Source organism: Cricetulus griseus, chromosome 4, assembly GCF_003668045.3.
Source record: "Cricetulus griseus strain 17A/GY chromosome 4, alternate assembly CriGri-PICRH-1.0, whole genome shotgun sequence".
NCBI classification, from domain to species: Eukaryota; Metazoa; Chordata; class Mammalia; order Rodentia; family Cricetidae; genus Cricetulus; species Cricetulus griseus.
The window spans coordinates 54327008-54344012 of record NC_048597.1 but is presented as its reverse complement, the minus strand read 5'-3'; the positions used below and the strand labels follow the sequence as shown (position 1 = coordinate 54344012).

Here is a 17005-nt window from a genome sequence, read left to right as displayed (position 1 = left end):
ACTTGCACAGCTGTGTTGCATACCGGGATGGTTCCCATGCAAATACCATCTCGCTAAATCATCCTGGTCAACACATTTCACTGAGGAAGAAATTGAAGTGCAGAAAGCTTGTACTGTTTGCCTAAGAACACACAGCTGGTAAGTAACAGGAGGTTCAGAGCAAGTCTACTGCTGTCAGAGTCCAAAAGGGACCCTTTTCAGCAGATCCTATTTGCTGTACCCATCAAATTAAGGATTAGATGGGTCCAGGAAATAATTCTAGAGGGGTATGGGCAAATGACAATGGAATCAGGTAACAAGAAGGGACCTATAAGGAAGACTTCCCTGCCCTCACTGCAGCAATGACCACACAGTCCTGGGCATGGCAGGCCTAGACTTCATTAGAGTTTCTGATGTACATGGGAAAGATATTGAGGCACACCATATAGAAATAAAACTCTGGCTGGGCAGTTGTGTCACATGCCTTTAATCCCAACATTTGGGAGGCAGAGGCAGGTGCCTCTGAGTTTGAGGCCAGCCTGGTCTACAGAGAGTCCCAGGACAGCCACAACTGTTACACAGAGAAACCCTGTCTTGAAAAACAACAAAGAAACAACCTCTGATGAAGAAATTGTAAATTGGCAGGGCGATGTCAATGTATGCCTTTAATCCCAGAACAAGTAAATCTCTGTGAATTAGGGGCAAGCCAAAACTACATAGAGAGACCCTGTCAGAAAGAGAGATAGACTCAAACTTCCTGGCTATTATTGGTCAAAGTGGGAACCCAATTCCTAAAGAAATCCACCTGCTGTGGCTGGACCTTCAGGCAGCCCAAGACAACACGCGCGCACACACACACACACATAACCACATGATCACCCAGAAGGACAGCTCAGAAGTCCTTCCCATATTCATCACACCCACTGAGCAAATCCCAGAGAATAGGTTCAGCGCTACATTTCTTCCAAAGCATATCCCTATTAGGGAGCTGATTCATAGAACTTATTAGAAAACATTCCACTGGTATACCGGTCATGTCCCAGCACTCCATCCCTGTTTGTAGCTGAGTAACATGATGTTAGCAAGGAATTGGTGGAAAGCTACAAGGACTTCCTGTATTGAAGACGATGAAGCCAAGTCTGTCATGGAGCCATGCTACTTTAAAACTTTCAAAGTTACACATAAATTTATGAATTTCCAAAAGCAAAATGTCACCCGAGAGGCATAGAGTTCTAAGGCTAAGCTGAGGTTTTTCACATGGTGAATTGGCATAATGATTCAACAGCTGTACAGCAGTAATTAATAGACCCTGAACGTCCCAGCATCGGACAGCAATGCTGAATGCACTCTGGGCAAACTTAGACGCTGGGAAGCAGAGCCAAGAAGCCTGACTGCTCCTGAGCTAGAGAAGGCTAACAGTAACAACTCCAGGAAACCATAGCTTTTGTGTCACCATCTTAAAGTAAAGTGACATGCTAAAAAGAATGAATGCATACCTCGGAGAATATTTTCTCTCTGCTGGGGCTTGTAGCAGGTCCTGAGAGTTCAGAAGCAGCTTGCCACTTGCCCAAGATGCTCTGTCCATAGTTAAGGTCTACAGAAGGGACTTGTCACTCCTCAATGTCAAAAGTTAATGAGTGGGGCACTGAGATGCCTCAGCAGGTAAAGGCACTTGCCACCAAGTTTAATAACCTGAGTTCAATCACTGGGACCCATGTGGTGGAATCATTCCCACAAGTTGTTCTCTGACCTCCATACACACACTGTAGCATAAACACACACACACACACACACACATTTTAAATTTGGTCATGTGAAATCCTTCTAGGTTTTCTAAAAGCCCCAGGGTTCTGCTTGTATGAGGGGGATACACACATACATACACACACAGCCTTTTTGCTATCTTGCCTCTCCTTCCTTCTCATCTGCAGGGTCTCTATCCCACACAAGAACATTGCCTAGTGAGGACAGCAGCCTGGAAGGTCCCCAAGGTCCCCTCTGGCATTCTCTAAGTATCTGTGCACCAGACCACACATAGCACCAGCAATTCAGCTAAGATTTTGACTTTATAGCTCAGGCAGAGGCAGTGTGGCAAAAGCAATCATGCCGTGGGGGTTCTAATATGATTACCTCCAAACTAAGTCAGAAAAGACCTTTGCTTTGTCCTGAGCAGCAGCTGTGCAGGACAGCACCACTGGGCACTCTACCTTGAAGCTCTAAACCACGGGCTGGAGCGGTCACAGAGCAGGAAGTCTGTCTACAGAAGTGGAGGTTAGAAAAGAAGGCCCTAGGTCAAGGAGGCAGCCTCCCAGCCCTCCACCTCAGCTCCACAGAGCTAGTGAGCATGACAGAGCCACCCCAGCTCATGGTGACAGCACACTGGTCCCTACGACCCCTTTCATGCTTCCCAGAACTCACAGGGAACTTCATCACTGCTTTCATTGCTGGCCAACTTCTAATTCAGGCCAGGCTGTCTAGTCTTGGGTTTGTCAGCATCTCTGCTTAGCCTAGTTTTCCAGTTATGCAAAATTTGCTTCCCAACTTTGTCAGTTAGCCACTGTGGCACTCCCGACTGGCTCTCACAGCTTTCAGAGCAGTGCATCTTAATCTTTTTATAGCCATGCTATATTTGTGCTTTTCAAGAATGCCTTTCAGCTGACAGAACTGTAGGCTGCAGGCTGTGGCTGCCTATCTCCTCCTCCTCACCTTCCTATCAATGCAGACTCACAGGGCCACTAGGAATGGTGTCACTAGGGATGGTGTCATCCAAGACTGTCAGGTAGACAGACAAGTATAATCAAAGCAAAGCCTGTTGAGGCCACACTGGACAAGGCAAGGTCCCCCAGTACCCTCGTACTTTGGGACTAGGAGGGGACTAAAAGGCATAACTTACCTCTTTCAGGGTGACACTGCATCACTTCTTCAGGATATTAAGGTGTATAACAAACATTTCCTGCACAGAGCACCTGGCCTACAGCAGGTATTGGGCAAGTGTGGGTCCCTCAATTTACTTCCCTCTTTGGATGTGTGCTCTGCCCTGAAATCCACGTGTCTTCGGGGGCAGGGCACCACTTCATGCTAGACATTTCCACAGGATCTTCCCCTAAGGGATGGCTTCTAAGGAGCTTTGCACAAGGATTTATCACATTCGTAGGCACAGTGGCCATGGCTTTCTGACCAGCACTGGTCTCAGGGTTTTACCTACAACCACTCATTTGACAATCACAACCCTATTCACTGTACACAGGAGGAAACTGAGGCAGAAAAGTTTCAGAGACATGCAAGATCACAGCACAAGCAAAAGAGAACCAGGGAGTCTGGATCCAAACAGCCTAAAGTGCAGAAACCTATTCCATGTTTCCTGTTTCAGATCTAGGGACTCAGCAGAATACCATGAAATTATTCCAAACCAAAGAGCCAGAATATTTTGACAGCATCTTAGGAAAGTAAATGTTTGTAGCATGTAACTCACCAGTGACAGTTGAGTATAACTACTAGAGTCCGTATCCCTTGACCTAAAATCCAGTTGCTTTAGTTCCATGGGATTGAGCCATCCCGTCCTGTCATGGATAGAAATGCAGGGGTTTTAGCCGGCTGTTTTATTCCTCTTAGGAGGTCTGTACTACAGGAGTTGGCACTGACTTTGTTTCTTATTTAAAAATCACATTACCTGCATACAAATATAGTTGCACAAGTATCCATGTAATATGGTCTAAAATTATAGGATAGCTAAGAGTATTAGTTCCTAGCAAAATCAGTCTAGGCTAAAGTCCTGGGGCCACTACAGGGATCACACTGGCTGTGGTCAAGCCATGTGACATCTTTAGAGCTTGGGCAGCTCATCTGTAGGAAAATGCCATCATGATTGCTGTGAAAGCAATGTGGTCACATCCACAGTCAGTCATGTTGAAGAACACACAATTCTGTTTCTCCCCTGTATCTGCTTCATCTGTTCTTACTACTGCTATAATGCTGCTAAACACACCAAGAATTTTCTTTCTGAGACACATTGTAGCATAGACAGATTTGCCCCAACTCCTAAATAAAAATCTGAATCCCAGCAGCAACTCCATTCCACCATTGATTGGCATGATACCATCCAAAGACTTTCTTGACCCAAGTTCTACTTTCTTAAATGAAAATGAGGCAGTGTGTCCTGCTCCCAGGCTACCTTAAGGTACACCACACAAAGTACAAAAGGCACCAGTGAGCATTACTGGAGCACAAAGTACAAAGGCAATGTATTGTTTGTTCACCTTTAGGCAAGGTTGTTTGTAACCCAGCCTTGACACAAAGCACTGGCACAAAATATTCAAGTGGCCCAGACAGCTGGGGATGTACCTGAGCCCTCAAAGGAATAGAAGGCACAAGTCCTGCCTCCCAATCTCAGATGGAGTCTTCCTGAGTTCCATGAACTTGGGTGATAACTGCATTGCTGTACTGTGGGATGCAATAGAAAAGGGCAAATGTGAACCAGGGGTGACACTGGGCTGAAAATACTGTTAGTTGCCAAGGAAACCCTGGGAAGGATTTGTGATGCTCAAGTACTGATTTCAGGAATTCCTTTCTCTGAGTTTCCTATAGTCCTCGGGTGTGCAGAGGTAAATGTTAACACATCAGCACTGCCAAGGCACAGGGCACTTGGGTACCCATGTGTCAATGCCAGTCACTATTAACAAGCAGGATGCAAACCATATGGCTTTCAAGCACACAGGGTTTCAACATTTGCTGAGTTTCATATGCCTGACAATCTATTTGAAAGATGCCCTAAGAGTCAGTGTCAGGGACTTCTTTTCCTTGGAATAGCCAGTGCTTAAGCAGGAGAGCTGTTATCTGCCAGCAGCCCCAGAGCACCAGTGAGCATGACCAGATGCCTCTCACGAAGTGGCAGATATAGACACTTGCTGAATTCTGCCTGCCTGCCCTCACCAACCATTCAGAACCCTTAGGGTTGCAGGGGATTCTCTTGCTGATCTTTAGTGAGGTTATTATCAAACCCAACTTAAACAAAACAACAGGTTCTACTTACCACAGCATTTCTAGGTAGAAGTATTCCACTTTCTAAAGGATTAGAGTGCAGAAAAAGAAACCCTGACCATAGGCATAGAATGCAGCTCTCAGAGTGACCTATAATTTGTGGTAAGGATAAGTATTCACTTTGGACTAAGTGGTAGATGCTTTTGAAGTCATTTATTTGTGTTTTAACCACACACTCCATGGCAGCTCTAACAAAGTGACTGTAGCTTGTTAAATAGTTAACAAGAATGATAAACACACACTCCACCATGCCCCACTGGAAATCCAGCAGCTCAGTGTGTCCTTAGGTTACTTAAGTCAAATAAGTATCCATTTGAGGTCAGCTACTTGGGGAGCACAAAGGGCTCAACCTGACTCACCCTCAGTCTGTGCCATGGATGTAATGTCTCAGGCCAAGCCCCTGGCCTCCAAGGAGCCTTGGCAAAGCTATAGCTGAGTGACATTCTTGACGTGGCCTAACCAAAATGTACTCTTCCAGACTTCAGTTCACAGTGAAAAAACAAAACAAAACAAAAAACCTACAATGCAAAATAACTGTGTTAAACCAGGAATAGCACATTTGCTTTATAAATTACAAAACTGGGTAAAGGTTCTCCATAATCCATTTGTCTCAAATGGATTTTCAAGCTTTAGTGGGTACTTGTTCTTAGTTCAAGGCAAGATTTATGGGAACAAAATCCTTAGACAGACAGACAGACAGACAGACAGACAGACACACACACACACACACACACACACACACAGAGAGAGAGAGAGAGAGAGAGAGAGAGAGAGAGAGAGAGAGAGAGAGCCTGTGATAAATAGATCACTTACACACTAAGCAAACATGGTCTATAATTAAGAATTCTGATTACTTTAGCACTTCTCTGGACCCCAGGTGAGAATTTTTTTCTCCAAATTCATCAGGACAGAGGCATGCTTTTTATCTTGACAGAGCAGTGTCTACCTTGCTCCCTCCTAACCCTAGCTTCCAGGCACTGTCACACCCTATGCACAGCAATGGCAGCTTAGCTCTTCTTTGCATTTCACTCATCTGGTCTCCGCTCTCTTTTCAGATTTTGTTAACACCATATTTAATGGCTTTTCTTGGCATGTTGTTCTTTCAGGGAAAAGACTCAGTAGGAATACATTTCAAACCCAGACCAATAAAGCAGGCAAATACTTTCAGATTATGACAGAGAGTGTCTGCTCTTGGCACAATCAACAGGCAGTATTTCAGAACTGGCTAAATTAAGATAAAATACATCTATTAAAATACACCAGGGAAGACTGTTGCCACAAATAGATACAGTCCCTTCATTAGTCCCACACTAGTAGAGAGAGCCTGGTACAAAATTAGAGCACATTTGCTTAGCTATGTGACATGCAATTGGGGGACCCAATTATTCTATCTCTTGCCACGTAACATGAACACGAATACACACACACACCCCTCACAAGAACCCTGAGGGAGTGGGCACTTAGGAGTAAATGTGTGATTCAATTGTAAGCTATCTGTATTGCAGCTCAGACACTCAGGAGGTCCCTTCTAGGACCATGACAAACACCAGGCAGCTATGTACCCTCTCAGGGATGGCAGTGGTATACAGAAAAGATTATTTATAGCAGTTTCATTCTGTACATTAAGGTGCAAATAGACTCTTACCCAAAACAGCTGATGAAAACAAAGACAGGAAACACACACACACACACACACACACACACACACACACACACACACACACACACACACACGTTAGGATTTTAGAAATAACTGGTGATTTTCAAGTGTCCCTGCTGAATGAATTCAAATATAAACATTGTAACTCAACTTAGTGATGATGAGGTAGCTCCTGAACCAAATTGGTAAGAAATCGATCAAATACCAAGGTGTAGTAAAACCACAACCAGAAAGCCCAAACTCCCTGGTTAATTGGCTATTTACAAGAAATCTCTTCTGCTCTACCCACTAGCTTAGAAACCGTTCCTAAATTGAACCACTTTACCAAGGGCTCAATAAGTACAAAATGCCAAACAGTCCATTTCTGATGGCTTAGGCCCATGTGATGCATCTTGGGGCATCTCTCAGAAGGTACAGGATAACTATGCAGCTTGTTACAGCAGCGACCTAGATGGACTTAAGAGTGTTTTGTTTTAACTAAACCATGGACATCATAAATCCACTTACTACCTTCCTTCTACCTTATTCTTCTGAGATGGAGGGGCAGTGAAGGTTCCAGGAAGGAAGATTTCCCAGTCTGCAATGTCCACACAGGGGTTAGGCTGACAAAGCAGGTCAGTGATTTGACCTGGTTTCCTTCTACTGAGTAACTACAGCCCCAACAGGAATTCCAAATCAAGTCCATTGTTTTTAGGGATGGTATAAAATGCCAGAATCTTATGCATTCTTTGTTTGGAATCTTTTCTTTAAAAACAAAGGCAAATCACTCATGATGGCTTCCAAACCAGGTGACATGTAGATTTCTGCAAACAGAATCAAGCTGTGCTTCCATATTATGAACTCAAAGTGGCTTAAATCATCTTTCTAAGATTTAAGAGTGTTACTGCTTCTGGATACTAGTAACTTCCTCAAACCATGAAGTAATGGAACTATAAGGGGAAGGTCCCTTTTCTGACCCTCAGTACCATATGTCTGCAACAAGCAAGACGGTTTTGTGTGCAAAGCACAACTAAATAGTGCTGGGTCACAGTGAAAATGTCATTCCCTTTGCAATTTCCTATTATCCTCTGATTACTCCACAGAGGGACTCTCATTTGGGTGCCAGGTAACACCTCTCACTATCACAATGAATGTGCCACTTAGGTTTAGAGCCCTGACAGGTATCGGTATCTTGTAAGAACTTAATAACATTTAATTGTGTGTTGGCAAAGTGATACCGATTTTACACTTGGAAGAGGGGTTCCTTTTTTGTTAAATACTTTAAGATTTTTAAGGTTTAAAAACTAAGCAAATAATAGTAGACACAGTACCCAAATGATAAAGAGTTTGGGAGACCACAATAGTCAAATGAATCATGTATTTTTAGTGATTTCAAAATAAATGACAAACATGGTCTAGGAAGAAAACATGTGTCACTGTCTCGTCAGGATTTGTGACACATCTAGAGATGTGCACCTCAGCCTTCTCCCACATCGGGTGATTTCCAGAGTTAGAAGCTGGCAGAAACAGAAAAGTAAAGGAACCAATTTCACACCATTCTGGAATTCATAAACTCTTGGTACTGTAACTGTGCAAACAATCTGGTATTTAGTACAGTCGTTGTTTTAGACTGTAACTTTCCAACCCCCACAGCATCTTCTTCATTGGTCTATGCCTCACAAAGGCAAACTCAGGTTGTAGAGTTCCTGCTTGGTCCTCAGAGCATGTTCCACACCCAGGTTTTTGTTAACTGCCAGGTCTTCAAGTGATGCTGGACTTCTTCTACTGTGTGATAAAAGCCTGATATTCCACTGAAGGTTCTTCTTGGGTTTTCCTAGCAGGTTCTGCATGCTCACCGGCATGCCAGGCTGATTTGTAAAAACAAGAAGGGAAGATGGGGACAGAAAGAAAACAGCTTCTCGTGTGTGGCAACTGGTTTCTTCATCACAGTGTCAGTTAATATATGTCCTCTCCTTCGTCCCCTGAAGGCAAAGGCAATACATCTGAAGGGAGATGTCAGACATCATGGTCAGGAGCCTTGCCTTGGGCTTGCCTCAGCCAGATCTGCAGTGTAACAAATGCTCCCACAGTCACATGAAAGAAAAGCTGCCAGAGGTTGCGCAGTTCATAGAGATACATGTTGCACAGACAGATTAAGCCAAAAGTCAAAAATGATTTGACATTCCGCCAGCTGGTGTAGTACACAAGTAAATAACACTGTTCAAAACATAAAAATGAAAGATAGTTAGGTTACAGGACAAGAACTAAACGTGCTAACATCAGAGTGAAACACAAAAGAAAACAAAGGTACTGCCCAAAAAGAACAAAATAATGTAAGCTATCATAGATATTCCGTCATGGAAGTTCCATGGCTTGAAAGGGAAATGGATTTTCCCATTATATTTTTCATTTTTCAGAAGCAAAGCATTTTGCATCATATGTTAAATGGAAGTATAACCAGGTGACTCCTGTGTAAGATAGACTGGGGAAATTGTTCAAGGAGACAGGAAATCAAGATAGATAAACTGTTGGGCTCTCAGCTTCGTGTGCCATCCCCACCCAGGAAAGCACAGAAAACTCAGGAAGACAGACCTTCCCACAACTCAAGTCTAAGAACTAAAGAAAGCAGTAAGTCTCAGATACAACGAACAGTGAGGGATGGGGTGTGGGTAGGGGACAGTGAGGAGCTGCAGGAGTTGGGTCTTGTTTCTCAGTTGTGAAAGAAACAAATGAAGCCATTGTCTATATCGGGCTTATGCTGGAGGAAGGGATGTTATTAGCATATTTCCATCATATAATTTTAAGCAGTTGTTTCTTAAAAGGATAAACCATAAAGCAGAAAGGGACAAAAATGACAGTGAGTGCTATTCTAATGGCACAGTAAAGGAAGCATCCTCAGCACCACCAGCAGCCCTAGGACTATCCCCTTTGCCCTTTATTTTTCCCCAGAACATGTTAAAAACATGTTTATTCTGCTCATCATCTACAGTTCCTGACAGGCAAGGATGTTCATTCATTTCTTTCCAAAGTCCAGAATAGGGCCAAGTCCACAGTAAGTGCTAAAATCTATTATCTAGAAAGTGTAGGAATTGTGTGTGCTCATGAAGTCTTTGGAAGAAGCAGGGGCTTCTGTGAACTGCATCCTGAATTTAGAATGGGATGATATAAGGGTGTTCCTGCCAAACATTAGTTCTTACATGAGTGAAGATTTCCCATACTTAAACAGAATATACACCAGGAATGAAGCCTTTAGTCCCAGTACTTGAGAAGCAGAAGAATATCTGTAAGTTCAAGGTTAGCATGGTCTATAAAGTTCCAGGATAGCAGGACTACACAGTAAGACCCTGCCTGCCTCTAAAAAACAAAACCAACCAAACAAAAACCTTTGCTATCTATGTGAAATGAATAAAAGCATTTATTTTACAAGAGTGATTTTCACTGTGGAAAAAAGTTTAAAGACATAAGTTGTTCCCTTTGAAATACTTTTTAACTTGGAGGAGTCATTGCTACATCACCACACATCAGTCTTCACACCAGGACATGATCACAGTGAGTACTGTTAACTGATGGGTTCAGTTTTATTCTGTGTCCCTTTTAGGGACCCTTTTCCCACCCAGGATTTTGTACTGCATTTAGCTGTCAACTCTCCTCCAATCTGTAATAGCTCTTAGTCATGACCTTGACAGACCTGATACATATTCATCAGTTATGCTGGAGCTATGTTCCTCAATTTGGATTGTCCAGTGTTCCAAGATCAAACTAAGCATATGTAATTTTGCCAAGAACAACACAGAGGTGCCAGACAGCATGTTTTATCATTGCTGTCAACTTGGACCCCTTAATGGGAGTGTCTGCCACCCACTGCTGACTCTGCCAGCATCAGTTATTACAGTGGTGTTTGCTTAACAGCGATTTAATAGTGACTTTCTATCTCCATCATTCTTTCTAAATGTATTAATTGGAATTCTCCTGTAAAGAAGACCTTTTCTTGTATTAAAAAATTTAATTGATGATTCTGAAGTCTTTCAAAGGCAATAAAGAAAAAAGATGTCTTGCAATGCAGAGATCTGGGTGACACACCTTGATCAAACTTATTACACAGCTAAAGAATTTTTTCTAAACCAAAAAGAAAACAATTAAGGAAAAAAACCTTGAAATACGAGAAAGTAAAAACAACATGGTTGCCAACTATACAAATAATATGAAAGGTGGTCTTCTTCTTTTGAGTTTTTGTTTCACAGTTAAAGCAAGATGTATTATAACAGTGTATGATGTGTTCTGGAATGTATGTGCAAGAAATAAAAGTAGTATAAATAGGGGAAGAAGACAACATCTAAGGAGATAAGGTGCCTACGTCTCACCAAGCATTAAGTGTTGACAACAGAAGACTGTGACAAGCATCTATTTTGTACTACCTATAGTAAGCATTTTAAATCCATAAGATATTTTTAAATACTATAGATAAAACTGAAATGGAATTCTTAAAAATTCAAATAAGCTATAGAAAGATAGGAAAAGGAAAATTAAAAAATTAAAAGTAGAACAAAAAATAAGCCCTAATATATTAATAACTATATTACATGTAAATGGCTTACATACAGCAACTAAAAGACACAGACTGGCAAAGTGAACCAAAAAAAAAAACCTAATTTTTCTGTCCATCAGAAAATTATCTCAATGTAAAAGTACAGAAAAGGATATGTCATACACTTTAATATAAAAAGCAAGAGTACTTATAATAGTATAAATATCAAAATATTTCAAAGCAAAAAAGTGATGATACATGAGTCACACTGCCAAGATAACAAGGCAATCCTAATTTGTATAAACAAAAAGCACATAACTTTAAACATATGAGACAAAACAAGAACTGAAATGAAAACTCTAGAAAAGTCCACAATTCAACTCCTAACAAGAGCAGAAATCAATAAAATTGAAAACAGAAAGACAGAAGAAGGAAAAAAAAACACAAAACAAAACAAAAATCCTTATGGAATGAACAGCTGGTTCAAACAGTGAAACACAAACTGACAATATAAATTACCAACATCAGAAAAGAATATCATTATAACCATTATAGATATCAAAAGAATATTGAGGTATGACTACCAACTTTACAGAAATGGACCACTTCCACAAAACCCCCAAACTACCATAATTTCATCCATTGAAACAGAAAATTTGAATCATTCTACAACTATTAAGAAAATTGAATTTTGGGCTGGAGAGATGGCTCAGAGGTTAAGAGCACTGGCTGCTCTTACAGAGGTCCTGAGTTCAATTCCCAGCAACCACATGGTGGCACAACCACCTAATAATGAGATCTGGTGCCCTCTTTAGGCAGGCAGGCATACATACAGGCAGAATACTATATACATAATAAATTTTAAAAAAGAATCGAATTTCAGATGGTATATAGCTAGGGTAATAAGGACTATATGATTGTGGTGGAAGAAATCATAGATCAAAAGAACATAATTCAGAACCCAGAAAGAGTCTCACACAAGTACACCCAACTAAGTTTGTATAAATGTGCAAAAGCAATTCAGTGGAAAAAAACAGTCAGATAAAGAAATGATGCTGGAGCACTTGGTCATGTATAAACAATTAAAGAAAGAAACATCAACTTGCATCTCATATCACAAATAAAACATAACAAAAAATCCTGAACTTATATATAAATCATAAAGCTATGAAACTTAGAAAAAAACAGAAATCTTCAGGACTGGCTTAGCCATCTTTGTGCATGTTCACCCATCTACACAGAGATTAAGGAAGTGTTATAAAATGTTAGCACATGAGCCATGAAAAAAATCATTAAATTAACTTTATAAAAATCAAAAGCATATTCTGCAAAAGCACTTAGGAGGCTAAAAAGACAAACTACTGGAAAAGGATAGCAAGGAATGGACTTTGGGAGCCCATTCCACATAGAGGGGTACTTCCTGAGCCTAGACACATGGGGAGGGCCTAGGCCCTATCCCAAAGGACATGACAGACTCTGAAGACCCCTATGGAAGGCCTCACCCTCCCTGGGGAGCAGAAAGGGTATGGGATAGGTAGGTGTTAGTTGGGGCAGGCAGGGGAGGAGGGAATTGAGATTGATATGTAAAACAATCTTGTTTCTAATTTAAATAAAAAATGGAGAAAAAAAGACACATATGTGACAAGGCTTCTATCTAGAACATACTTTTTTAAAAACTCTCTTTAAAAAAGTAACCCCCAAAAGTAAAAAATAAACAGTCCAATCAGAAAACAGGCAAGAGATAGGAACAGATATTTCACTGAAGAGGATACACAGATGAAAAATAAGCACATGAAGCAATGGTAAACATCACTAACCATTAAGGGACTCCAAAGTAAAAACCATGATGAAATACCACTATAGTGGATAAACTAAAACAAAGTGCCAAATAGGGAAGCTACAGAGAAAGCGCAAGAATGTACAGCGCTCTGGAAAATGGTTTTCTATTAAAGATGAGCATGCAGTTACCACTTGAGCCAAGAACTGTACTTCTGGATATGTATCCCAAATTAATGAAGACATAGCCACACAAAGGCCTCTGCATGAAGCCAGGCATGGTGATACATGCCTGCAACCCTAACATGAGGCTGAGGCAGGAGGACAGAGTTTAAACTTAGCTTGGGCTATACAGTGAAGCCCTGTCTCAAAAAAAACATCAACTATGTAACAGCTTGGATGAATCACTAGAGAATTACCCTGAGTAAAAGAACAATCACAAAAGGTTAGGTTTAACACTTTATCCACTGTGGGGATATTAGAAAGTAGACCTTTAGGAAGTTGCTAGGTCTAGACGAGATAAAGGGTGGCACACCTATAATGGATTAGTAGACTTAAAAGAGAGAGACTAACATTTTTCTGCTATGTAAAGACATAGCCAGAAGGCAGGCTTCTCCAGGCCAGGAAGAAGTGTACCTATCAACACCTTGGCTTTGGACATCCTAGCCTCTGGGACTGTGAGAAATAAACACCAATTGTTTAAGCCTCCTCCTGGCCTATGTAAGTTTGGTAAAGCCTTAACTGATTCATAGGTACTGCATGGTTCCATTTGTGTAACATAGAAGGAAACATGACGCATCCTTTTGGTGACAGGAAGAGTCTCTATCTTGACTGTTGGGGCCCAGAGAGACGGCTCTGCTTCATCTTGGCTTAAGGTCAGAGAGTTCAAAACTATCCTTACTCTTCCAAGGTTAAAATCATAAGACCTAAAGGTCTAAGGCATGGCTACTGTATGATGTTTGGTCTTGGTCGTGGATGTCTTATCTAAATAACAAGAGACTTGGTCTGAGGTATGGTTACTCTTAACCCCTAAGGCCAAACAAAAAATGTAGTCTAAGGTGTGGTTACCAAATGTTTGGAGAATTAAGGAAGAAAATCTGTTTCTTCCTTGTATCATGATAAAGAAATCTTTTGCCATTTCCCCCTTTTTTGGTTTGGGTATATAAGAATGCTGAAGAATAAACTTGGTGTGTTTGATATTCACTGGATTGCCCTCCTGATTCTATCCTGTGTCTATCTTTTCCTTAGCATCTTTACCTGCTGCTTCTCACTCCCCCTCTCAGGTACAAACCAGGCAAGTCAGCTGGACCCAAATGAAGTTCCACAAAGATGGGTCACTACAGATTGGCACCAAAATGTGGGGCTACTACAGAGGGCTAATACACTTGATTGTATCAATATCAACACAGCACTTATGATATTGTATTATGGTTTTCAGGATGGTACCACAAGGAAAGTCAGGTAAAAAGAATTTACAGGATTTCTCCTATTATTCCATATAACTCTACAATTGTCCTAAAAGACTTTAGCAAGAAAGACAAATGTGCATATATTCATATATATTTACATTTATCAGAAGCTTTATTTATTATTGTGTGTAAAATATCTGTGAATAAAAGTGGGCATACACGTGTCATGGCATGTGTGAAGGTTAGAGGGCAGTTTTTGGAGCCAGTTCTCTCTTACTTTTAGGTGGACTTGAGGGACTGAATTCTGATCATCTTACTGCTCCCATTTGTTTTAACTATTTATTCCTTGTGCACACATGTTTGTGTGTATGAGTGTGGACACCCCACATGTGAATTTAGAGGATAATGTTTCAGGAGTTAGTTCTTTTCTTCTTACTTGTTTTAAGCAGGATTACTCTTTTTAATTTTAGCAGGTTCTGTTTAAACTTTATTTTTATTGTGTCAGGATAGGCACCAGAACATACCATGCCACAGAGCATGTGTGGGCATCAAAGGACAATTTTGTGGAGTTGATATTCTCTACTTTTACATGGAATCCAGGGATCAAACAGGTTGTCAGTCTTGTGTGGCAAGCACTTTTACCTATTTAGACATCTCTCTGGCCCCTGAAGCTTACTCCATAAACATCTCCAGGCAAACTGTATGTTCACCCATGTATGTATGTATACATACAATTACACATACATACATACATACATACATACATACATACATACATACATACATACATAGAGAGAGAGATGAAGGAAGTGTTATAAAATGTTAGCAATCGGTGATTCTGCATATACCAGTCTTTTAATTTTTCTGTAAGTTTAGCAGTTTTAAAAGAATAATTCTTAAAGTTTAGAAATGAAATAGACTATTGTGTTTCTGCTGACTCTAGTTCTCGGTATCAAGAGTAATCCTTCCTGGCTGAGCTCTGGGTATTTATCAGCTCTGGCATCCTGAAGAAAATGGCAACCAGGACTGTAGTAGTGAACTTAAGAGATCTGACCTAACACATTAAAACATACCCTGACAACTGGAAACACAGCAATTAAATAGTAAAATGTAACTGCAAAAAATAGTCACTACTCTGCTCAGCATTTTTGGAAAGTGGGAGGCTGCTTAATATATATGCAGGAAACTGGTCTGCTTACCATTTTTAATTTTTTAAAACTTTATTATTAATAAAACTTGCAAATAAAGTACACATCACACACCAATAGTAACCAGACCCAAATTCTGTCATCTCAGTGAAGTTGTATACACTTAGAGTAGCCATTCTGAAGCTGTGGATTTTACAGTCTCCTTTCTTAAAGCATGAATTTACTCACTTCTCTCAAGTGATACCTGGGTGACACTACTCTGCCATTAAGCAGCTCTTCCGACTACTGTAGTCTGTTCTGGGTGATGTAAGAGGTGTGCCTGGCTATCAAGAACATGTTGTGGAGTAACACAGATAAAGCTCCACATCACTAACTAGCTGTAAGAATGGTGTAGACCTCGGTGACAAACATGGTGCTGATAAAAGGACCAGTGTGGGGCATTCTTGTGATGATTTAATGGTACAATGAGAGCAAGGCCTTAGTAAAACACAAGGAGTCAGTAACTCTGCCAATACGATTAGGTACTGAACATTACCTATGTAAAGCAAAGCAACCAAAGCTTTACCTTTATAAGAATTACCATTCATGAGACACCATTCACGTTAAAAATCATGAGATAGAAGTTACAAAATTATAGCTATAATATCATAAAAATGTATGAATTAGGAGTGTATATATTACCACAGTATTGACGTGGTTAGGGTAGAGGTAGCATGATATGGGGGATGAACCTGGGATCTAAATTCTGAAACATTAGCTATGACTCCTCCCTTTCTGGACAGTACTGAGTGCTTCTGTTCTTGTTTTCACAAATGAAACAATAAGCTTGTATGATGGGGAATGGGGATTAAAGTGGGAAACCCACAAAAGAACACTGTGTAAAATTAAACATGCTGTGCCATTAACAAACACATGACTTCACATTACCTGTATGAAATGTCCTTTATCCTAATGAAATCTGTCAAATTTAATAGACTTCTACAGATAACATTAAGAAATTTAAAGATTCTAAAAAGTGAAGCCACTGAAACTAAAAATTTATAATTGTTCATGTTTATGTAAAGTTCAAATATTCATCAAAGTATTTCCCTAAAGAGTTCTACAGAATTTTGGGTGATCTTAGGAATATATAGAGCTTTATATCTTGCTAGCTTTTTCATTCTTCTTTCCTATATAAGCCGGAGGAACACATCACTTAACAAAAGTTAGGTCAAGGGTCCCTGTTTGTTCCTTATGTTCAAATCAAATCTTCTCTAAGTTTGGGTTACTAGCATGGTCATTCCTCCCATCCCTCCCCTGACCAGTCTTCCCATCAGCCAGGAGCAGAACCTGCCCCCCTCCTTGAGTCTCCTGTACACTCTGTTTAAGTGCTGGTTGGTCTCCCTTCTCAGTGACAATATTTCACTATCTTACTGTCACTGTCACAGTTTTTCCCTTTGTTTTTTCATCTGAATTACTAAAATCCTCTCAAACTGGTTTCCTAAACTGCCCA

The 17005-nt window shown here is 40.6% G+C and overlaps 1 protein-coding gene across 3 annotated transcripts in view; it reads right to left on the bottom strand.

Annotated features, from left to right (window-relative positions):
- Positions 1-8016: 8016 nt before the first annotated feature.
- Positions 8017-17005, bottom strand: part of Sec22a (SEC22 homolog A, vesicle trafficking protein) — a 54146-nt gene continuing 45157 nt past the window's right edge. For all 3 annotated transcript variants that reach the window (XM_027412771.2, XM_027412773.2, XM_035444586.1), the window contains exon 7: positions 8017-8872. In XM_027412771.2, the coding sequence (XP_027268572.1) occupies positions 8672-8872 (201 nt within the window). In that variant the 3' untranslated portion in view covers positions 8017-8671. The remainder of the gene's footprint in view (positions 8873-17005) is intronic.